At 39.6% G+C, this 25538-nt stretch overlaps 1 protein-coding gene across 5 annotated transcripts; it reads right to left on the reverse strand.

Moving 5' to 3' along the window:
* Nucleotides 1-145: 145 nt before the first annotated feature.
* Nucleotides 146-25538, reverse strand: LOC309710739 (thromboxane-A synthase-like). 5 transcript variants are annotated; one of them, XM_082540479.1, is made up of 17 exons: nucleotides 13734-14245; nucleotides 13119-13204; nucleotides 12890-12987; nucleotides 12483-12587; nucleotides 6656-6801; nucleotides 6289-6382; nucleotides 6077-6129; nucleotides 5819-5915; nucleotides 5584-5700; nucleotides 4843-4931; nucleotides 4611-4759; nucleotides 4268-4398; nucleotides 3826-4176; nucleotides 3653-3741; nucleotides 2693-2830; nucleotides 1689-1851; nucleotides 146-1215 (listed from the first exon to the last, which is right to left on the reverse strand). In XM_082540479.1, the coding sequence occupies exons 5-17, from the start codon at nucleotides 6748-6750 to the stop codon at nucleotides 1111-1113; spliced, it is 1671 nt and encodes a 556-aa protein (XP_082396605.1). In that variant the 5' UTR covers nucleotides 6751-6801; nucleotides 12483-12587; nucleotides 12890-12987; nucleotides 13119-13204; nucleotides 13734-14245; the 3' UTR covers nucleotides 146-1110. The 5 variants fall into 5 exon arrangements, with proteins under 5 accessions (XP_082396605.1, XP_082396606.1, XP_082396604.1 ...); XM_082540480.1 differs by lacking the exons at nucleotides 12890-12987; nucleotides 13119-13204; nucleotides 13734-14245 and adding an exon at nucleotides 25435-25538; XM_082540478.1 differs by lacking the exons at nucleotides 12483-12587; nucleotides 12890-12987; nucleotides 13119-13204; nucleotides 13734-14245 and adding exons at nucleotides 6879-6914; nucleotides 7046-7129 and having other exon boundaries at nucleotides 6656-6774.

Consider the following 25538-nt stretch of genomic DNA (forward strand, 5'->3'; position numbering starts at 1 on the left):
CTTTAGTCAACTGTCTGAACCTGTATTGCAGTTTTTAACCCTGATGTAACTCATGTAATGTTACGCTAGCCAAAGAAAATTAATTCTTGAAGAAAGAAGATGCGAGAACAATATGCAACACAGGAGCTTTATTTGATGACAAGAAAAAACGTCTATCAAAAGTGACATAAAGTGACACAAAAAGACTAAACTGAAGATGCCAAAATATTCATAAAATTATTTTCTTTTTTGCAGCTATAAAGCGGGAGGCTTAACTTGTCTTTGCCATTCCTGGCTGTTTGACAGCCTTTTTACACAAGTAGAGCCTCAAAACACCTTGGAAAACCTGCCACAGTTTTTCATCAAAGTTAAATTTTCTCAGTTGATTCTTCCTCTTCATGCAATACCAGGTTGAGACATCACCAGTATTGATTTTGTCATGCTGTAGAGAAAATTTGGATCAGATGTTTTGTCTCTAAAGAGTCATGAAGGTTGTCTAAATGGTACAAGATAGATGTTTTTACACCTATTTTTTACTGATAGACAGATTTTTATTTCAATACAGAAAATTTCACATGAATATAAAAACTGCTAATTTTTCTAAATGTGTTCTTTTCATTATTTGCACAATTCTGTTTACAACCAGCACTGAAAATCTCAGCATTGGGAATGATATAAATGCTGCATGTTGCAATTCCTTTCATTGTCTGTAGAGAGTGCTCGCGCCCAATGTGTGTAGACACTGTGTACCAATCCACCTGAAAGAATTTAGAATGTGCCAGATTAAATCAACTTTGCTGTCAAAAAAGATTTAGTATTTTATGATTTGCAAAAAGTAGTGATTTCATCCACTTTATTTGTACGTGCTTTAATAAAGAATAATATCAGATATATTGTCATGTTTCATTTCTCTCATTCTCAAACAGTTGTAATCACAAAATTACAATTTATATGTGCCTGAGAAACATTTGCATTAATTATCAGTCAATCCCTTATTATATTTAAGTCTAAATATTTCAGTGTTGCATTTTTTCAAACATCTACCAAGTCCTGACTATAAATGAAACAAGTGCCACTGAACTGATGGACATACAGTAAGAGATTGTTATGTTTCAGTATGGTGTAAATGATTTAATCAGCTGATGACAGATGAGCTCCTTGTTCTCTTCTTGTGATTTTCACAAAAACACCATTTTTGGGTCCAAGAGTGCTGGATGACTTCAACTCAAGAGGGACCTGAAGATAAAAAGAGAACATCTTCCATATATTTGTGTAAAAATATCTTAAAAATGGAAGCATCTGACAAATGTGTATCTAACCAGTAGTCATAGGATTACATGGCTATTTGCAGCTTATGGCAGTTTCAAATGTCCAATAAACTCCAGCATAGTCATTATTTGCAGCTGATAATACTGACAGTCCAAAATTGTATATGACATTAAAGCAAAAAACAATTAAAGGACATGTGAGAGTAGTTTTTGGTCATGCTTCCACTAAAACCTAAATTTAAAGATAGGTTTTCTTACCGGTGGTTACCTTACGGCATAATATACAAATATATTGATGTTTTCAGTTTTTTCAGTGTAATTCACAGTAAACAGTGGTTGTAGAATTACATGCTTGTAGTTATAAATTCAACAGTCTTACAGTTATCCAGTGTAGGAATTACTTTAATGAAAATGTATGGGTTTTCTCTTATTGCATCCTACCTTAGTATCAGAACAGGCTTTTATGCTGAAGTTGTGGAACAGATGCATTAAAGCCATTTTGATTTCAAGCTGGGCGAGTCTCATTCCCACACAGTTACGAGGGCCAGCTCCAAATGGTAGGTATACGAATGGATGTCGAGCGGCCTTGGCCTCTGGTGTAAACCTGGAAAACAACAGCAAGTTTTTTTTTTAAAGAAGAATGAAAAGCATTGGAAAATAAAGGAAATCCCATGCATGCTTCAGTCCCAGTTCCAAAAATCTTTTACAGTGTGTAAAGAAAACAGAATGCATTGATTTACAAACAACAAATCCAGATGCTGAACTGGCCTGTCTGCAGTCTGCACCTTTTACCAACTGAAAACATTTAGCACATCATGAAAGTGCAAAGTGCAAAAAAGAAGTCCTAAGACTGTTGAGCATCGAGGGTCTTATACAGTATCAGACAAGAATGAGACAACATTCTTCTCCCAAAGGTCCAGCAGCTGGTCTCCTCAGACTGTTGTTAAGAAGAGGGCATACTACTAACTGGTAAATATCGCAGTGTCACAACTTCAAAGCTGCCAACAAAAACAACAAGAGCAAATGTTGTTTCATGAAATAATAAAATGTCTCAGTTTAAATGTTTTCAGTCTTGTCCTATTGTGAATGAAATATATGTTTATAAGATTTGTAAACGCATTGTTTTAATTTACATTTTACACTGTGTCCCAACATTTGAATTGAGGTTGTATTTGTGGGTTGCACGTGTTATAATGTCACTACACAAAAGTGTTTACCACACCTTAACAATTGTATTTGTACCACTGTACAGAAAAATATTCCATGTGTATGTTGTTAATATACAGCTGTTATTCGTGTTAATAAGTCAACATTTGAATGGCTGTGACTCACTTCAAAGTTAACTTCAATTGGTGCTATTTTTAAATGTGAATTTTCGGCACCCAGTCATTATTTCAGTAAACACAAGTCAGTCTTTTTACTCGTTTCAGACAGAACTGAAGCACCTCTCAGGAATGAACTTCTCAGGCTCGGGCCAGTGTTCTGGGTCATAATGGAGGAAGCCTGCAGGGATATCCAGTATTGCTCCTTTAGGAAGTTGCTGACCATTCACCACACAGTCATGTTCTATTTCTCGTGCAAACCTTAGTGGGACAAAATATGACAAAAAAGATTGTTTTACAGAATCCAAATACTGTTTTCTTTATTCCACACAGTTATAATTGGACTCAGCATATTCATAAGAGCTGTAACTGTCAGCATGAAGTGTTTCCCCACCACTCTATTGACTTTAGCTGTCATTTATAGTTGCGGTCATGTCCTCCTCTCTGTTTCTCTGTACTTGTGTCCATTTAAGGAAGATGAGTTTAAGTGTACTGATAGTTACTGAACATATTTTAATGCATCTGCAACCAAATATGAACAGAACCTGAGCCTTAACGTCCCAAAGTCAGAAAACATCTGTATTATTGAAATGCACTAATGTTGGATCTTGCAACCGCGTCAGTAATTATAATAATGATGATGATAATAATAATAATAATAATAATAATAATGACGATAGAGTTTTTACCGATGATAGGATTATGGCTATACCCCATGAAAAGCTACAAACAAACAACTTTTATTTGTCACACACACAATCATAAAGAGTACAACATGTAGTGAAATGCTTGCATTGGAGCTTCGGACAGGCTGCAAACGTAGCTGCGCCATTCGAGGGCTTTGGGGTTTTTTGTTTTAGCATGGGGAGTCTAGCCAGGACCCTTAATGAATAATGGGTGGAAATTGAACTTGCAACTCCTGCTCCAAAAGTGTGTAGTTTTACTACTACACTATCTAGCTGAGACAAACAGTTGATGAATGTTTCAAAAAAAAGCCAAAACTGAAAATCTTCCAAAGTCACAGCATACTACTCCAGGCCCCACTGTGGCCAACCTTCATATCCAATTGACATCCTTCTTTACCTGAATCCAGGAGGGTAGAGGCGTAATGCTTCACATATAACCATGTCCAAATACTTCAGCTCCTGCACATTTGTGTAATCAGGTGAGTCCTACAAAGCAAACAGCATGACAATCAATGACTGTCCACAACTGCATGAATCAAAATAGATCAGAACCAACTGTAAAACACTCACATGTCTAGTGTAGAAATCATCCACCTCTTTCTGTACTCTGAGTTGACATTCAGGGTGGAGGGCCAAGAGGTAGCAGGTGAACGCCAGAGTGTTGCTACTGGTTTCATAGCCTGCCAGGAGGAAGACGAAAGCCTGACCAACAATCTCATCCTCAGTCATCATCTTTTTCTGTAGACGCCTGACAGACTGCTCCTGCTGGCTCCCGTTTTCTTGAACTGTGCCTGAAGACTGGGTCTGCTGGTTCCTGACATCAGTCTCATGAGCATCGTTTGATGTGTCAAAGTGCTCCAATGACACACACTCTTCAGTGGCTCGAGCATCTAATATCAGCTGAAGGAAGTCTCTACGCCTCTACGTGTAAAAGAAATAAATAAAAATGAAAGGAAAAGGACTCTTTCAAAGCAATGCACAGATTTGGGAATGTTGAAAATCTGAGATTCACCTGCTCAGGAGGCTGCTCCTCTCTCTGTTTGATGATTTTGTGAATGCTGTTAATGAAGAAATTATTCATCTTGTCTTGTCTTTTGCTGGGTATGAACCTCGACAGAGGAGCCATGATGGAGGGAAAAGCAACTAAAGACAGAAACACACAAATCAGCAGAGAACTGCATACACAGGTATATCAACAAAAATGCTTCATACTCAATACATAGAATTATTTATCATGCTTAACTATAACTTTAAGGAATTCCCCACATTACTTTTTATTTTCTTTGCCCTCATCTTGTTTTATTATTGTCCCATTTACATATCTCAGTTTCATTAATTTTATAATAATGACTCACAGAAAAGTAACAAAATAGGCCTGAAGAAATTATTGGTGAAGGCAATCTGAGCGTGTTGGACAAACGGGTCATCTGGGTTGTTCTGCGAGTCCACCTGAGTTGCAAATGCCACACTGGCAATAACATCCATGGTAAAGTAGCCAAAGTATCTGAAAGATGGCATGCTATCAGAAAAATATGAACAATGACAGAAAAAAAACACAAAAAAATATTATTTTAATTTTTGCTTTACCTATGGATGTCAAAGGCCTCTCCTGACTCAGCGTGGACATTCAGATTCTTCATCAGGGCATCAGTGGCTGTTTTGATGAGCGGAACCATCTACACTCAAGTGGAGAGATAAGGACAGATGTAAACCAGCTCTATATACTCCAGTGAATCATCATAGGTCCATAAACATAGAAAATGGGGGAAAGGTAGCTCCATAAACACAACAGCACAGACACTTAAACTACACATATTGCAAAAGATGCAGACATGCAGTAACCAACTGCAAAAGTGAACGCTGGGTGTTTAAAGGTTTATGAGTTCCTTCTGGTCACAAAGAAAAATATTTAACTTGCTGACCAGTTGAAATGAAGACATAAAGAAGGTACAAAGTTAATATTAAATGTATTTAAATTTACACTTAAATGATACAAATTATGTATTAATAAAAGTTACAAAGAAACACCAGCAAGAACTGGATGTTTAGCTCTTTTACCAGAAACTTTGAGGTTTTTACTTCCTCATTTCAAACATTGTGTAAGCTAAAGATGGGGGCGATGTAAAAATAAATAACAAACACATAAATTATTAAATTTGTAAACTGACTTAAACAGGAGAGAAAAAAATGGCACTGAGTTTTGGATACACACAAGATTCAAATCATTCTAATAAAAGTCCTCAGCTTAATTAAAGGAATCTTGTTGATCTTCTAGTTCATATCTTATCTTATCTGTCTTGGATATATGAGGAATCTTTATTTTCTCACTTCTTTCATCTTGGCAGCACTGAAAGATGGGGTCAGGACGCTCCGCACTCGTTTCCAGCGTTCATTCTTTAACTGGAGCAAGCAATCGGATATAGGCTTTTTGGCAAACACAAATCTCTGCCCAGAGAAATAAGAGAGCACAGGCACAAAATGTGTAATAACTGCTCAGTTATTTGTGTGAGAATCAGAAATAAACTCGCATCATGCATCTACATGCTCTATATAATGTTCTCACCCTTCTATTAGGGAAGCTGCTGAAGTCCTTTACCAGCACTTGTCTGAGCATATCAGGGTCTGCTACCACTACCACTGGTCTGCGGCCCAAATAATACCTGAAATATGCAGCGTATACTTTAGTGACCAACCAAGTGTAAAGTGTCATCTCGTTTCACTCTGTAGATTAATCAATAAACTCAAAAAACTGTAGATCGTTTATAGAAGAAAAATATTCACAATTTCAGTAGTTGTTGTTGTAGGATGTGCTTTTACTTACCCACATACTTTACCATATGTTTTGATAAGATCATTCAGAGGTTTGAAAAAACCCTGAAAAGAAGAATTAAAAAAATACAGTCGATGTAACAGTCAGCTGACAATCTTTTAACAATGACACAAAGTAGGAACAAGGGAACCATCCCTGTTTGATGCAAAATCAAGCAGACATTGAAGGTAACTCTGGTCTTCCTTTGTTACACTGTATCTTACCTGCTGAAACATGAATAAGTTGCCAAAGAAAGGCACTGGCTTCGGATGTTTGATGCCACATCGTGAGAGGACTGAGAAGGGACGGACTGAATACCTACAGGCAAAAGTGTTGAAATGTGTTGTTTGTAGGTTGAATGAAAAGAATTTGTGTCAAATGCAGTAAAGAACAGAGCTCACCTTTACCTGGATTCTGTCTAGAGTTATTGTTGCATTCGTTTGCACTGTCTGCTCTATAAAATGTCAATGTATGTGCTTTATGGCACTGTTTGCCATAAACTGTTTGCCTTATGACACGAAAATATAAGTGACCTCATTTCTACTGAACAATGAACATCACAAATAAGCCACCTAACATTTATTTACTCACCAGTAGAGGAGACCAAGAAAAATGAGGAAGAGTGTCACAGATATCTTGCTGGCCTCAGTGTTGAATACATTTAGAAAGTCACCTGCAGCCTGCATGTTGGAAAATCTTCTCTCACTTTTCTACCATGAACAGGACAAAAAAGGCTCCTGGAGATTAAAACAGCACAAAATAATTAATTATACTAAGATTATTGTCGAATATCTTTGTCATGGCTTTCACTTACGGTATTTTAAACACCAAAGCTGTGTAGTAACTCCTTCTGCAAGGGAAACAAACATATGACAGTGATCATACATATTGTCAGGCTGCTTTGTCTCTAACAGATTAGCCATACGGTTTCTCCCAAGACTTGTTAATTTTTGAAGCTTTGTTTTAGCCTTGAGAACTCACCTTAAGAGGAGTTCCTAATGTATCCACCACTGTTTTGTGTGCACAAATGTTAAACCACGGGTAAAATACTAACTACATGCATTGCCTCACCACATCCATAAATGAGACAGAAACCACTCCCACTTGTGTAGAAATGTGGCAGTGAGTCCAGGGTTCAGTTTTTGTTTTCACTGCATTTGTCTGAATTTGTAATGCAGCTTTTAACCCTGATGTAACTCATGTTATGCTACGCTAGCCAATAGAAATTGATGTCTCTACAACACTGGATTTTTTTGTGATCACAAGATATATTGTTTTTCACAAAGTTCTACTGCTCCTATAGAGAGACTGCAGAATAAATTTATATCATGTCAAAACATTTGTAATGTTGTAGTAACTGAAGAATCCCACGGTAACAAGTCACTGAATCTCCAAAAGTTGCTTCTGTTCATCTGGACGTAGCGTGTTGTGGGAGAAACGTTTCGTCACTCATCCAGGTGACTTCTTCAGTCTCAGCTGACTGCAGGTTTCCCCAAATCTTATAAACAGTACATTTGCATAATGACTGAAACCAGCCCACTGAGGGAACAATGGGCTGGGAGGTCAGTTCCTTAATCTAATTATGAACACAATTTTTGGAGATTTACTTTCCTGGATGATTGAGAATGCATCAAGAAGTCACTGAATACTTTTTTTGTAACTTTTTTTTGTATTTTTTTTTTAAAGCATTCTTTCAAATCCAATCTGCTTCCAATGGAAAGCACAGGTCAGTAACCTTGCACATAATTTCAGGCATGGTGTAACATCGTTTTCAGCACAACTATAGCTGTAAGTTAAAACAACGCTGCCGCATTAACAGGAACAAACAATGAAAGCTAAAGAACCAAAACAAGCACAGCAAACACGATGTCCTTAAACTAAATATGAAACACAGTGACACAGAGGCATGATGGGAGACTGCATTTAGCCATGTAGTCATTCACAACACTCCATAATAGCATTTTTTTTATAACTATAAGGGAGATGTTGTGTTTATTGTTCCTGGATGGGGGTTTTTTTATACTAAACTTACATGTCAACATGCCAAAAGTCAAATTGAGCCATCACTATTTACAATTTTGTTGCATTGTAGAAAGAACTGGAACCAATTGGATGTCTTGTCTCTGAACAGTCAACGCATCTTTCTGTTTTTCTTTTTTTAATTTTTTATGCTAATTTGAATAGATATAAGATAACTGGTGTCATAACATGATATTGCATTTAAATATTGTATAAGTACTTCTGTTACCCATGCTTTACTTCACGTTTAGCTATTTCGTTATTTCCGCAATTTGGTGACACTCAGCAAAGCCTCGGCATCAGGAAATAGAAAGGCTGTATGTTGCAATTTCTCACACTGCCTGTAGAGAGCGCTCTTATACAACGCTATCCACATCATCTGTCACAGCTGACAATACAGTCTTCTTCACATCAGAGCTTAAGCAGAAAAAAATCCCTTTAATAAAACCATCAATCAAAATGACAGTTTTCCTCAAAATAAACCTCCTTAACAGCTTCAAGTTGTGACTGAAATCTTTCAATATCCATTCAACAAGAGTTTTTTATTGTTTCTCTAGATTTCAAACACAAGACTCATCTATTCCTGTCTGCAGGAAAAAATAAACAGCTTTTGAGAGGCGTATAATAATAAATTCTAATTTATGAATATAAAACATAAAACAGGCAAGACATCAGAATTTAGTTACACATTGTATTGGGCCGAATTTTGTAAAAAAAAACTTGATAAAACAATGCAATTCCAATTATTTGATTTATTTAAGAGAAACAGCTCCATCCACATGGAGGTGAGAGGAAAATGTGTTTTTAATGACAGACAGTGAAAATAGAAATGTGATACTAATGTGTTGATTGGCTCATGAGTAACAGAAAAAGTAACAGATCATTAGGGCGAGCTGGCCATCTGAATTCAGATGACATAGTGTCCTTATTATGCAGATTCAATGACAATTACTTATCCAATTCCTTTGAGGTTTTAAACAAAGCTGACTCTACAAGTTCAAAGTGTTTTTGCGTGTGAGTGTACGCGTGCATGACATGCAGTAATAATCAATTTCAGCATAAAGCATCATGTCACAAACTACAGGATGTGCAGATGACTGATAGATCTGTGTGCTGGATTTTGCAAGTCAGCTTTTAAACTATCAAATGAATCCATACCACAGTTTCTTTCAAAGGCTCCAACTCCACAAGATCTAGAAAAATCTGGTCTGGCCTAAGAGTGTAACAAGTAAAAGCACACTATTTATCTTTGGCCTAAATGACCGAAGCTTTTAGAGAGCTGCAGAGAAAAGGTCAAAGAGATTGTTCAAGGCAAAGTTATAGCACACAAGAGGATGACATCTGGAGTCAGAGGACGCGTTCTTTTCAGCGTTCATTCTCACGAGGCAGATTTGCACAATATTTCTGGTCTGATAAACATGCATCATCCTTACTGCAGGATGCAGCCAGGCAGGAATAACAATGGAGTTGGAGCGGCACTAAGCTATTAATGGAGAGACTAGCTCAGGAAGAAATGAGGAGTTGGTTGGGTACCGCCTGCTCTGAGCACCGCCAGAGGGCACTGGGAGGCTGAAATGAGACATGATGAAGACTCCCTCTTCTCCCCCCTCTCCTGCTAGTCTACTACCACTCAGACTGCCTAAAGCCACACAGCGTCAAAGTTTGGTATGTGGCTGAATGCAGCATAAAAGAAATACCGCAGAGATGATGGTGCATATAGACATATAGTCTTACGTACAGGCAAGTATATGGTCTTTTGTTATTCTCATTAAGGTCTGACTTACTTGTTAAACACTCATCATGCATGTAGCAGTGTTTACTACTTCCCCTTTCTCTGAGTTCCTTGACAATGTGCAATTTTCTACCCACAGACCCTTTTAAAACACTTAAAATCTTTACATACTCCATCAGGGTGCAGCCTGAAGGGGAACCTGCAGGAGGGTTTCCATCATATAGTGAATCATAGGCCTGCTGTTATATCATTCAGTTCTTCTGTTGCGGGTTTTTGTGTTTGATAAAACGCACAAGATTTTAAAAAATGGGTCAAACTCAAACAGAAATGTATTTCATTTGCAATTCAGACTATGCATGTCAAAGTTTCTCCCATACAAGACAGCCAAATAATCACTGAAGTCCAAATATGTCAGAGTCGCTCAAAATATGAGAAAATATATGTTCACCCAAGCACTTGAGTTAATTTAATAAAATCTTTATGTCCATGCTGATATGGAACATCATGAGAGTTCATATTTTTAATTTAGGATAAAGCGAGTAGCCCCACAGCTATTTGTGTTTTTTACCATAATCACATGGTCGTTCATATTCATAAATATTGACTGATTGCAGACTGCTTGAATCAAGCCCACAAGTGCATCTATTTTAAGGTGCAGGATCCCTGAGGGTAAAACAGAGAAGGAAAACAGGTTTTACAATGTTCGAACCCTTCAGATCTTTATCAAATAACTGTGATGGCTTAGCATTTTTCAGCCATTGAAATCATTAAATTCAATAGTTAACCCTGCGTTACCGTTGCCTTATCTAAATCCTCAGTTGAAAGACAAACGTGCGCCACCAAAAGGGGAAGAAAACATATCAGGCACAAAGGAAACGACGCATGCAGCTTTGGCAGGTTATTCCAAGAGGGCAGACCTTGGCATAGTAACAGCCTGAATGCTGGCAGAGTAGTCTCTGTGAAGTGTCATGTCTGATGCTTAATGAGTCCAGGTAAAGTGTTTGCTGTGAGACAGGGGCAAGGGAACTAATGAAATCCCTTCCACCCTGCTTTCAGAAGCAATTACTTCAAAATAAACGCTAACCACCAGACGACATGTCAAATAATGTCTAACAGCTCAAAGCAGGAATATAACGTTGCCTTAAAAATTAACTGAGATTCCCTGAATCCGTATTCAAAGGGGAACCCCCAAACTTTCCAGAGACGTTCCAGCAGTGCGAGGCAGGAGGCATCAAATTGGCTCTGTATGTTTAGATGAACCTCTTGTCTGCAAACTGAGGTTAATTAATGAAGTCATTTAAAATAAAAAGGGAAAGGGAGGGGACAATCCAAAGACATCTTTAGTTTTATTTTTTTCCTAATGCGTTCTTTAGCAGGTCGCATTTGATGGAGACAAAAACATCCAATTACTGTGTAAATAAAGTCAGCTGTTGTGGCTCTCCCTTTTATGCCTGATTTGTCTTTGTGTTTGGGCCTTTATGTTCCTTTGTCCAGGCTCCCCTTCCAGTCAGTGCCTGCCAGGCTTCCTGGTCTTAACCGCTTACACGGTAGCTGCATCCTGGCTTATTTACATTACATTACATCCAATTTGAATGAGGCCTGCTGAGAGACGAAACACACAAAAATAGGCTGGATACAGTGAGTGTGTCGTAAAGCAGAGCACAGAATACTCGCAGCATCTTTGGTCTAGCTACCATAGCCGCATGTTTTTGTTGGGTCATCAAGAACTGTTATTTGTATAAATGCATATATGTGAAAAACAGTCTGAGAGCTTTGGGTTTTGCAGTCTGCATTGTGTGCAAGCTGGAAACAAGACAGACATCACAATCAGAAGAAAATAACCCTGTGACTGTGGAAAATGGGTCAGATAAGAGCTTGAATGGACTGTGATACCAAACATAAGAATATACATGTAAATAGAAAACTCACAGATCCAGCAATCTGCATTTTTACAATACCAAGAGATTAAATAACTATGGTATTTTAAATGTTCAAGTTGTCTATCACTGCAATCCAATGTAATGCATTTGTAGCTCTTTATTTTAGGGCCTGCAGCTGTATTTTGGTTTAATCTCTGTGCACTAAGAAGCAGAAGCATCAAGGAAAAAACACAAAACACACATCAGACTAGCCAGACTGTCCAATGGCAGGAAGTATGAATATTGAATAGTGCTGGATAGTAAACGAATTCCAACATTTCTCTGCTGGATGTGGAAGTGGGAATCAGTTTTCCATGTGGATAATGGAAACAAGCTGTACACGGTGGTCAAAACAATCACACAGGCCACATTTATTTTCAGTTTCACTACAATGTGCAGTATTCGAAAATATGCCATCATTCAAGAGTTTGAGAAATAATTATTATTTTGTTATTTATTATTACAAGTCCTTATATTAGCTCTTTGTGTCATTCTAGGTAGAGAAAAAATGCCTACACATCCAACTGAAACATCCAGACATGGGTCACAACTGAGCAAGTGAAAGTCTAACAGACACTTACAAAAGCACTGAGACGCCCCTCACTCGTTTGAGTGTTTCTTTGGACATTGGCTCCTTTCCCCCAGATTTGCTTGTTTGTTTTTTTGTTAAGTCATTTGACACTGACAGCATGCTGACATACACAACAAGGAATTAGTTTAAACTGTACCTCTATGCAGTATAGCTCACCTGGCTGAGGAGCAATCCGTCCATAAAAGACTTCTGCAGGGATCTGGGTTTGAGTCTGGAATCTCCTGCACATTGTTCTCTCCTTACTTTCCTGTACTGTCCTATCTAATAAACACCAAAAGCAAATCTTAAAATAAATAAAACTAAAAGGAATTAAATCCATGCAAACAAACAAACAAACACAAAAATGAAACAGTTGGACAGGCAGAAAATGGTGTCTTTGGTAATGTGATTCATACAGAGCTATGGGCTAAAAACTAACAGCATAGCTTGCTTATCATGGTTTGCAGCATTTCCTTAAAAATTTGAGGAAATGGGACAAGTTTAGAAAAAAGAAGAAGCGGCATGCCTAAAAACACCATCTACAGCTGATACACAGTATCAAAAAGCCATGTCCTTAATAAGACCTGACGCAAGACGCATGTGACTCTTCAGCCGATCCATCTATTTGCTCAGGTTCATTAGAAATATTCTCAGTCAAAGGGTGGCCAGCGAGAAGTCATTCCTAAGGAAGGGAAACAGGAATAAAAGGCAAATTACAAAAGACCTGGACTGCAGGACAGAGGTACCAACAGTCTATAACATTCTGCAAAACACAGTGGACTGCATTTCAGATCTTAATCCACTGTGCAATACCATCTGGAAATTGCTGGACTGGCAATGGCTTCATTCTTCAGCATGACAATGATCCCAAATACCCTGCCAGTGCAGTTAAAGCATACCTGGATAGAAAAACACACAATGGAACAATACCAGTCATGAACTGGCTCCCCATAGGCTGAGCTTCACATTAGTGAAGCCATATGAGACAGAGCATGGAACAAAAGGCAGAAAACATCCAAAGAAGAAAACATCCCTAACCCTAACCCCCTAACCCTAACCCTAACCCCTACCCTACAAAAGGCAGAAAACATCAAGAAGCCTGGAGAACTTCTTGAAGCCTGCTTAAAGAAATTCCAAGCTAGCTTGACTAAGAGAGTTCAAGCTGTGTGAAAGAATAAATGTGGTCATACCAAATATTTTAGATTTGCCTTATATAATGTATTCTTATTAATGTTTCATTAAATTACAGCTTTTTTTCTACATTGTCAGACGATATGGACGACATCACGACTATGAAATATGATTTTGGAATTATGTGGAAACATAAGTATCCACTGTGTGCTTTGATAAAAGTTTGCACAGTACCTGAAATTGTTTGTGTTAACAGGATAACAACATCAAAAGCTAATTGGTGGATTTTTTTTTTACCTTCACTTTGTTTTGCTATGGCAGTGTTTATATGCAGAAAGTCCAGTGATTGTAGTAGCCTCCATTATGGCACGGCCCACTCATCCAAGTGAAGAGAAACAACATACTTTAAACAATAAAAGCCAATAAATCTACACTACGTTTATAATTCAGGAGAATATTGGAATTAAACGCAGTATGTAATTTTTGAAAACCTACAAGGGGGGAAAAGAAACTTTCAAAGCAAAGGATGCCTTCAGACTTAATAAAAATAAATTATGAAGCATTAAAATACATAAGGTGAAGATAATGAAGATAATATTTTGCTTTGATCCATGTTTTGCTTAAGGCTTAATGCTGTCGGAGGCTCGGTTTATCTGATGATAAAATATAAAAGAAAAATGCTTTGACCTCACCAGCCAGTCCCAATTATAGAAAAAAATGAGGATCCAGCAAACCCAGCGTGTCTCTCTGCTCTCCTGACAATTATACCAACAGCTAAACTGTTAATTAGTCTAAGCAATCACTAAAGGTGTGTGTGTGTGTGTGTGTGTGTGTGTGTGTGTGTGTGTGTGTGTAAAAGCCAGAGCACTGGTGTGTTTGGAGCTTGTGGTGCAGGGATTGATTGTATTTTTGTTTGGCAAAAAAAACAGACAAAGCTGGTCACCATGTTCACTAGCTAGCCACCCTCAGGTCATCAAAGCAACAGAAAGCAATCAAGATAGTGATCTGAATGACAAAAACGCCAAGTTACCTATCAGGTTTAAAGTACAAAAAGCATCACATCTGCCTATCAGGCCATATGCCATACAGATGGGAAGGGAAACAAAAGCACAGAGGAGCAAAGTTGCTCTGGGGAAAATAAAATAAAACAAAAATGGGGAAAATGGCTAAACGAGGTTACGTGAATCTCATTTATGTAAAGCTATTCATGAAAAGTCACTGCTACACACGTACACCCACATTAACCTAGACAGTGTCTTCATGAAGGCATGCATAGTGAATTGTTCCAAATATTTTTATTAGCATATCAGAGCTGAGTTTTTACAGACGCCTAATGGAAAACAGGAGACACTGACACTGAACTGACACTAGCTGAGGAATACACACACACACAGTCTGGTCACACAGACTCACACTACGTACTCAACTAGGACTGAGTCTGCCAGTGGACTTTAGTGGGGGAGTCTACGTTTGTTCGTTGTTCTACAAGACCTTGGATTTCATTCTGAACACAGGCCATAATCCTGTAATAATATCATAAAAATTAACATTTCAATTATGGTGTTAAGAGATGCAGCTGATGGCTGCTGTGTACATCGGTAATGAGCCTTTCTTCTCAACCCCACAGTCATGTATATACACTAAGCTAAAGGGGAGGAATGATATGAATAATGACTAACTAAGCTGAAAAAGAGAGTAAGTTCCATTCTGTTTAAGACAGTGTAATCGCTCTGTAAAAGCCAGAAATCAGAATTAAATAAAACATGTAATAATTAAAATGTAATATGGTGCTGATGGTAATGATAGAAAGCACTGCAGAAACTACTGCTAACATTGTTTTTTGACTGGCTGATGCATAAATAGTAAAGTAGTGTTTTTAAAGCTCGTTGCTGTGCTACAGAACTGATGTTAAACTATGGTAAAACCATATTGTTGGGTGTGTAATCAGGCAGCGGAGGCGACGTCTGGGTTCAACACTTTATTTTAGGCTTTACAGCGGAGCTCCATCTTGTTCTCGCTCTCTACTTTCTTCTTCTCCTCTTTCTCTTACCCAGCCTCATTAGCGACACCCCTGGTCTGACAGGGTAACAGCATGTACTAATTTTCTTCCCTTATTATAGAACCTTGTAAACACAACATCTCCCCCTTTTCTCAAATAATACTCTTTCCCTTGTAGCACAACATGAAACATTCGACAGCCTTTTACTTTTGAGGGAATTAGTAACTTCAGAATAGTATTATATATATATCCTGATAAAAGAACTGTAATGGCAAAGTAAACGTGCCCCGGATCAACCCTGAATCAACAGTAACAACCATGTGCCCTCTTCTCAGCTTATCAGAAGTCACAGCTGGAATTAAAGATAACTAATGAAACTCAAATGCACTTTCCCTTCACAGTCATTTCTCACATCTGCATATTTCTCCTTTCTTTGTACCTCTGAACTATTTCATAACAAAGTCTTTTGTCCATCTTGGTGGTTGTCTGTCCCTCTGCAGTGTGGGACGTGTAGCAGTCTGTGCTGAGCTGATGTTTTCTGTCTCTGTATCAGCTCTTTGTGTGTGTTTTGAGTTCTCTGGGACAAGTGAGAGACGTGCTGCATTCCATCTTCTCCCATCGCTGAGGATGAAAGAACTCTCACCCGTCTGCTGCTGTACCTCCAGCGGCTTGGTGTATTGTGGCTCTCCTTTTCCCACATGGAATGGCTTTCGTACTCTCACTGACGCACCCACAGTCACTTTAGTAGGTTCAGCACCTCTCTTTCTGTCTGTATAAAGTGCACTTCTTTTCTGTGTCAATGTCACTTTGGATCTGATGTGGTCATATTGGCCTGCATCCTTTGGTGGTGGCAGAATGTTGAGTTTAGTCCGCATGGCTCTTCCTCTGAGGAGCTGGAAAGGGGACTCACCGGTTGTGGCGTGGGGAGTCGCTCGATAACTTTGAAGCAGTTCTGTAACCACAGTTTTCCATGGTCGCTGAGTAGCTTGTGCTGTCTGTATGGAGTCCTTCAGTACTCTATTAAAGCGCTCCACACATCCATTTGCTTGAGGATGATAGACGCTTGTCCTGATGTGTTTTATGCCCCTTTCAGCGAGAAACTCAGCAAAGGCAGCTGAGGTGAACTGCGGACCATTATCAGTTGTAATTTCATAAGGGTTTCCTTCACGGGCGAAAATGGAAGTCAGGAATGCAATCACTGTCGCAGTTGAGGCGTTTGGTGTGAATGAGACTTCAGGCCACTTACTGAAATAGTCAACTAGTGTGATGGCAAACCTGCAGTCATAGGTTCCTTGTTCAAACGGACCAACAATGTCGACAGCAACATGTTGAAACGGACCCTCTGGGAATTTGATGGGTTGTAACGGTGCAGGTGAAACAGCTGCAGTCTTGTCACACGATTGGCAGGTTGTGCATGTGGACAATATTTCGTGGACCAGTTCATCCATGTTTGGCCACCAATATAGATCTCTCAGGCGTTGTTTGGTTCGGACCATGCCTTGATGTCCTTCATGGCCTAGGTGCACTACTTTTCCTCGCAGAGATTTAGGAACAATCAGCCGTGTTCCTCTAAATATCAGCGGTGACTCTGCTGCCAGTTCATGTCGGACCAGGAAGTAGGGTTTGACATCATCTGGTAAGGATTTTCTTACTTTCGGCCAGCCCGAAAGAACGATCTGTCTTAGTTTTGTTAATTCAGGACAGTCTTCACATTCTGCTTTGAAGTCAGCCAGTGGAAGCGCTGTTAGCTGAGGAGAAATTTCAGCAATCTCTGTAATTAAGTCCTGTTCAGAGTCTTCACTTGTGTTTGTGGTATGCAGGGGAACACGGGACATACAGTCAGCTATAACATTTTGGCTTCCTGGACGGTACTCTAAGTCATACTGGAAACACATCAGTCTGGCTGACCAACGTGCTATCCTCATGCCAGCTCTGTTCATCCCCTTAGTACTTAACAGGGTGGTGAGGGCCTGGTGATCAGTTCTCAGAGTAAATCTCCGTCCCCATATGTACGTCCTCCATCTTTCAACGGCCCATACGCAGGCGAGGGCTTCTTTTTCAATTGTTGAATATTTCCTCTCGGCTGGGGACAGGGTGCGGGAACCAAAAGCAACAGCACGTTCCTCATTGTTTGAGTTGATCTGGGTCAGAACAGCTCCAAGACCATAATCTGACGCATCAGTGGTGATGAATGTTGGCAGATTTGGGTTGAAGATTGCCAGTGCTGGGCTTTTTAGTAGCATTTCCTTCAGTTTGTTGAAGCTTTCATTTGCTGTATCAGTCCATTGAAGTTCAGCCGTCTGGCTTGTCCGAAGTAACTCACGGAGTGGTTCAACCACAGTTGCATAGTTTGCTAGGAATTTGATGAACCACGAAGTCAAGCCTAAGAAGGAACGAAGAGCAGCCATGTCCTGTGGTGCAGGGGCTTTGGCAATGGCAGTCAGGTGGTCTGGGCTGGGGCTCAGGCCATCCTTGGAAATGACGTGTCCCAAGAACGGAATAGATGTCTGTCCAAATGAACTTTTGTTGAAGTTGATCTGCAGACCGACATCCTTCAGGTGTTGGAGGACAGCCTGTAACCGTTCATCATGCTCTTCTCTGGAATGTCCATACACTATTATGTCATCCAAGTAGTTCTGTACTCCTGTCTGGTCTTTTAGGACTGTTTGCATCATCTTTTGGAAGGCAGAAGGGGCTGAAGCAAGTCCAAATGGAACTCGGGTAAACCGGAAGAGTCCTTCATGGGTTATGAATGCTGTGAGGCTTCGGCTATCAGGGTGAAGAGGCAGTTGGTGATAAGCTGAACTTAAATCAATCTGGCTAAAATGTGTAGCCCCAGCCAGCTGTGCGAACAAATCCTCCATGTGAGGAAGAGGGTAACAGTCCATGATCACACTCTTGTTAGGTTCACGCAGATCCACACAAAGTCTTAAGTCTCCCTTACTTTTTCTTCCAACCACCAGAGGACTCACCCATTCAGCTGCATCCACTGGTTCGATGATGCCTGCTTGGAGTAGACGTTTCAATTCAGCTGACACCTCCTCACGTATGCTGAGTGGTAGACGCCGCAGTTTTTGGCGAACCGGCTGTACTGTCTTGTTCACTCGAACTTTGTGGATAAACCCTTTAACAGCTCCGAGATGATGGGAAGAAGAGGAATCAATGTTATTCACCATGCATGTTTGTTTACTGGCTGGTGCTCCTCTTGCAGGATCCTCTCCTTTGTTGATGACTTTTCCAGCAATGATATCAATGTTAAGTGCTTTAATTAAGTCCAACCCCAGCAACGGTGATCCATCTTTAACTATGAAGAATGATCCTGGCACTTTTCTGTCATTGTTTGCAACCCTCACTGAAGCCTGTAGGCAGCCAATGACAGGCAAGTCACCTTTTGCATAAGTGACAAGCTTAACTTTCGGTTCAGTCAAAGCGCAGGGTGCAAAATGTTCTTTGTAGATGGCTTCTGGGAGGATAGATACTGAAGCTCCTGTATCCACAATTAACTCCAGAACCTGAGAGTTTCCCTGTGGTGTTTCAATGTTCATTTTGCATGTAATCTTATCACATGCTGCAGTCATCAGTTTGTGATCATCGACACATAAAACTGTAAACTCAGGAACAACTACTTCCCTGACCACTGCTACAGCTGATTTACAAACTCTGGCGAAGTGCCCTTTTTTGTTGCATTTATCACATTTTACTGTTGCTGCTGGACAGTTTTTATCATTAGCCAGGTGTTTCTCGGATCCACATCTGAAACAATGACGCTGTTGCTCTTTATCACTTGCCTTTTTGTGCCATTCTTTAGATGTAGGTCCCCGAGCTTGAGCCGGTCGCGCTCCTCTTTTTCCCCGAAGACGTGCGTCCTTCACCTCCACAGCTTGTACTGCCGCAGTCTGGGCCGTGGGCGCAGCAGAGAGGAGTGTAGCATTCTTGACCGCAGCCTCCACCTGACATGCAATAGTAACTGCCTTGTCCAATGTAAGGTCCTCCTCCAGCAGCAATTTTTCTTTAACAACACTGAGATTAGCATTAGCAACAAGTTGATCCCGAATCATTTCACCCTCCATTATTCCAAAACCACATGGCACAGCTAATGCTCTGAGGGCGGCAACATACTGGGTCACCGTTTCATCAGCCCGCTGAACTCGCTGTCTGAATGTGTGCCTGCATGCCACTACATTCACTTTAGGGACAAAGTGGTTTTCAAGCGCAGTCATGGCTTCCGCAAACGTTGTACCTTGATTCGGCAGTGTGTAGAACAGTCGTTGTCCCTCTGGTCCCAAGCAATGTAATAAGACGGCTCGTCGTCTCGCCTCCGGCCATGCATCTCCCGTAGCATTTATCACTAGCATGTAGTTCTCAAAGAATTTGCGCCACGTCATAAATGGTATTGGCGGCTCACCCGCATGTTGCAAAAAGGGCGGTGGGCTCGGCACTGAAGCGCTCATCTTCGTCGCCAATTTGTTGGGTGTGTAATCAGGCAGCGGAGGCGACGTCTGGGTTCAACACTTTATTTTAGGCTTTACAGCGGAGCTCCATCTTGTTCTCGCTCTCTACTTTCTTCTTCTCCTCTTTCTCTTACCCAGCCTCATTAGCGACACCCCTGGTCTGACAGGGTAACAGCATGTACTAATTTTCTTCCCTTATTATAGAACCTTGTAAACACAACACATATTGTGCATAATTTAAATAGTATCTATAAAATCGTTCTTTTCTGGGAAAGGCTTATCATCATTTGGTAACTGTGAAAGTTCATGTGGGTGTAGACTTAATTTTTCAATATCTTTATAATGTTCGCCCATTTGTGATGACGTGAGAAAAGTCTTAAACAAATTTTCATATTTTCTTCCTACTGAATAGAAATCAAATTTTTTTTATGATGCTCTTATAGTGGATTTACAACTGAAATGAAGGGCTTCAACACAGCAATATGCTGCCATTGTTTTTGTGTACTTTTCAATAACAGGATGGCTGCAGATAAAAAACAGGATGTAAACTATAAACAAGGAAAGAAAGTACAGATAATAAAATGACTTAACGATCACCAATGCACTGAGGAAAAACAACAACAAACACATTGGCAAAAAGGAGATTAAGAGTCATGTTTCCAATATTACGCTGAACTGTAATTGCATTTGATTGCATGAGTGAAAATAATGTGTTTTATCCTGTATTCATTGAGCATGAGGATGTGTAGCTCAGATTTTTGTGGATTCTTTGGGGAAAGGAAAGCTTATCTAACAAGGTGTGGAGCACAATGCCCGTTGACATTCAAAACATCAGTCACTGCTGAATAACCTGACATTGTTTGTAGGACCATTTAAGACATCAGAACTAAAAAGACCATGGGTTTCCCAGAAGTCCCTCCTTTTTCTTGAGAAGTCCTTCTGTGAGTATTTGTGAAAAACAGTGAAGCCAGAGCCTTTTCTGTTTATGCAGCCAGTGTACCAGGGGTGATGGTTGCTTTGCCCTATTGAGATAAGATCTGTCTAGGTTTATGCTGCCGGTGTGAATAATGCATTTGAAATGATGAACCCTCCCTGACCAAGAGATGGACAGAAATAACACTGACGTCAGACCTGAGCCTCGTGGCACCAGACGGCGCAAGGAGAGGATATAGAGGGGATATTAAGCCCGCAGTGCTTCTCAGGGATCAGCTACACCTCTCAGCCTGCTTGTCTGTCAGTCAGGGGGGATGCATCTGTGTCATGCTCTCCCTTTCTCTTGTCTTTTCATGGTGACGTGACAGGCATCTGTGAACACCGGGGAACAAAGAGGAAAGGCTACTCGCTGATATGAAATGGAGCTGTTGATAAACAGCTTTTTTGATAAACATCCATAGAGGCAACATATTTTCTACAAGTGTAGGTTACTAATGGCCTTTCACATCAGCCAGTATCACTAATATAATTTTGACCAAGCGTATAATAAATATGACCTATACGTACAATACAACTACTTCAACTGAAGGTTTATGTCTAATAATACCAACCAAGGTGATTATAGTTAACTAAAATGAAACGAAAACTAAATGTGAAAAAAAAAATTAAATAATAATAAAAACTGATGAATTTTTAAAGTTGGAAAATTAACACAAATAAAATGAAACTATAGAAGAAAGAGTTTTAGCAATTCTTAGTTTGGTAAAAAAAAAAAATCTGATATCTACAACACTTTGAGAAATGTTCTTTTTATTATAATACCTGTACCGATTTTAAATATTACCTCTGACATATGACGTCCAACAGTAAAAAAGAAGAAGAAAAAGAATTATTAGAATAATAAAAGATTAAAAGGTTCAGATGCTGATTTTTATTTCCAAAACAATACTTTATTTAACACATTTTTCATTGAACTATTTACTAATCTCAGAGGATAGAAACAAAGTATCAATCCTGCTGCACTCGTACTGATGCGATATCAGTGCTTTGGTATCAATCCTAAAGATATTTGGGTCGATCCGCCCACCTCTAACCCAAAGTCAGAATGCACAATCACTCCACAAATCACAGTACACTAAATAATTACTCGGTTACCTCGAGTAGCTAACTCAGCCCACCGTTTTCCTTTTTGTCTCCTATTACATGATTTTCACATATGCTCCGATATTTTGAAATCCAAGGTCAGAGATCAAAGACTAATGCTGAGAGGTGAACTGGAATCAGCCAGACTCACTGGAGGCTTACTCAAGTTAAAGAGTTCAAATTTATATAACTGATATCACTGAGAACCTCCAAAGTGCTCTTTTTTTCTAGCCTGCCAGGATATGATAATTTCACATAATTTCAATAGAACAGATTAGATGAGACTGTAAGCGTTTGAAATTTGTATTTTTATTTCTCCCGCTGTCTCTCTCCCTCTCTCTCTGGTATAAAATATATTCATTCATCTCCCAGGCCAAATTTCTCCAGCTGAAGATACTTTCCATTTTGATTGAACATTCAAATTTTACACATCTTCTTCGAGGCTGCTAATTCAGCATAATTAAATCCTGTATGTCTGCAGATTCGAAATAGCAAACTCTGACTAAATTTGCTCAAGGCAATTTGATATCATGAAATTTCTTTGCCTTGTTACTCAAGTGTAAATCTATATCATGTAAATGATTGGTATTTATCCTAATAAGTAGCAGTAAATTGGATATTCTCAGATTTCTGTGACATCTTTCACCTCTGGAGGTTTGCTTTATTTAGCCTGGGTGTTCAAACTCTCTGTGAAGCTACTTTAGCATTTTAATCTCAGTCTTTATTAATATTTTTTGTGTCGCCCATAGGCAACAGATTTCTAATAAGACAGACCAAACACAGAACATCTACCTTTTTATAGTATATAGAGATCAGCTGAAATTCAAAAGACTTCAGAACCAGAGGATGGAGCAAATATGTTTTTCTCTCTTTTTCAGTTCTGAAAGGCTGTGAAATGGAGAGCAGTGGGAAGCAAACACTAGTCGACACTATGTAAAGAGAGACTGACCTTTACACATAAAGAAACCAAATCTCATTCAGGTGATCTTGAAAGTGGCAACAATTCACAGAGGTTGGATGTAACAAATGTTCTGAATATTGCTCCGAAAGAAACAAAGAAATGACTATAGCCTCATTTGTGCAATAGTCCATTCAGACAAAACCATTCGGTGCAATCACAGTCGGCAAAAGCTCCGGGTTCTCTTGAGAGGAAAAGCAGCAATAAGCACATATTTACTCTTTTCCACATCAGGGGGGAGAGATGCATACAAAATTGGAGCGCATAACTAAGTCTATCTTGATCCATATTTCTATCAGGGATGAACCAGTTAAAGCGGAATTGAAAACGAGAGATAGACACGGAGAGAGTTCGCTCAGAAAGCTCTCTTTGTGGAGACTCCCTCCCCTGTGCGTGGGGAAAATGAAGCATTAGAGTGTGTGCTGGCATGGCAGAGAAGAGATGAAAGAGCATCTGACTCCAGTCGCTGAGATCTCCTCCTCCCATGTTTGATCCTGTCTTCTGGTCGGCTGGCTGCCTGAGAACAACGTAGAAAGTCAAGGCCTTGTTTGGGGCATTAGCATGAAGGCAAGGACAGAACAGCTTTCATAAGCTAAATATGTCCTTAAAAGCACACAGAAGGTACAATCACTCATATCTCCAAGGACAATATTCTAGCATTTGGCCTGATACAAGACGAACTAAATAATTCCAATCCATTAGTCTATCACAGATTATACAACGTTAAAATTTGCTACAGAAAACAGTTTAGCCAAAAACCAAACGTCAGATGACTCGTGTGTTCATGTAAATGAACTATTGAAGATTATTATTATTTACAACAACTAATTCAATGTCAGGTTATTTCATGTGTTTGGAAATGCTCTCAAAAGTGTTACAGAATCATAAATCATTCAGGGAAGGACAAAACAGCTCTGCAGAAAGTATTTCCAATTAAACTGCTTATATAGCTAAGCATTTTTAAATCTAATTTTTAATGGTAGAAGAGCAAGCAACATCATCTGAACATTAAATTAAATGACAAAAGGGTTGAGTTGAAAATCATCGTGGTGGACCAGTAATTTTATTTTTAGCTTTAAAATGTCAAATAGACACAAACAAGAATGTGCAAATGCGCACATTCACACTGTGTAACCACTTCACCTCTGTGGTCAGCAGGGTGATGAGACAGGAGAGCACAGCCGAGAGGAGGTTATAACGGTGCAGCCGCAGTGGTAATGCATTTTATTTATGACAGGCGCCTCAGGACTGCAACCTATCTGCACTCAGAAGCTTATCACAAGGGGCGTCTGGACTAACGACACATGGACAACAACCACGTAACTGTCATAGGCAATTACAAAGGAAACAGTGAGATTATAATGAGGGACTGAGTTTTATTCTTCAGGTAAATGTCAGTGTCTATTCAGGCTAATAGCAATTCCAGCAATACAGGATATTAAGACAGGAAATGCTGCAAGTGTCCAAAAGACATGCTATTCTTTGTTCTTTTTTTGGTCTTCATCGTCTCTGCTGTGGCGAACTCTATTTAAATCACTGACACTGTACATTAGCTGTTAAAATGCTGTGCCTCAACAGCTGAATGAGATGGGTGCAAGATAGCAAAAACTGAGTGTTGGGTCACAAAAATGATCATATTTAATATTTTGTGAAAACTCCTTTGCAGAGAAACTTATCAAATAAATGCACAACGTGAAATATGTAAATGCAGGATTAAATAACATTTCCTCTTTGCTCCAACGTCGTATTGCCCAAGAGAAAGTTAGTGAGATGTTTCCTTGTGATCCATTTCCACTCGCTGGATGGTACAAAATTGGAGATGATAGGTACTCTGTGAATTTACTATACAGTATCGGCATTAAAGGAACCGAACTGTGCTGGTTTGAACTGTATTCTGATAGACATACATACATACAGAGATAAACCCAACAATCATATGACCCCCTATGAGCAAGCACGTTGGTGACGGTGGGAAGGAAAAACTCCCTTTTAACAGGAAGAAACAGGAAGAACCTGGCTCAGGGAGGGGCGGGGCCATCTGCTGCTACAGGTTGGAGAGAGAGAAGGAAGACAGGATAAGCTGTGGAAGAGAGCCACTGCAGGCATTTCTTAACCACTTAAGCCCCACGCCCTGGGAGGAGATCACGTTTAATTGGATATAAGACGGGGTGAGAAATATAAGTCCAGACATGTGTGGTATCCACAGAAACCTCTGAATCTCAGCTAAAATGTCACATAAACCATTTCTACAACCACCAAACACATCGAAAACAAGCCATGATTTAACAAGCAGTTACGTAAATGCGCAGAAGACCACTAAACAAACAAAACCGAACTGGAAATTCTCCAGACTTCATGTAACCGGCTAAAGATAGGCTGGTTAGCTTCCAGAGCTATCACTGAATCCACACATGAAGTTTCACCACGATCAGACCAAAATTCACTGAATGAGCCGCAAAAGAAAACCACAAAAACACACAGCAGCGCAAATGTGTAAGACAGAGATTGGCTTACCCTCTGCTGTTATTTTCACTGGTAGCCGGTAGCCACGTGATTATCAGTAGTTACCATGCCTACCTAGCCATGCCTTCAGAGCCGTTTTCTGTCAACAACCTCCA

This window comes from Aulonocara stuartgranti (assembly GCF_965226115.1).
Source record: "Aulonocara stuartgranti genome assembly, chromosome: 7".
Taxonomy (NCBI): domain Eukaryota; kingdom Metazoa; phylum Chordata; class Actinopteri; order Cichliformes; family Cichlidae; genus Aulonocara; species Aulonocara stuartgranti.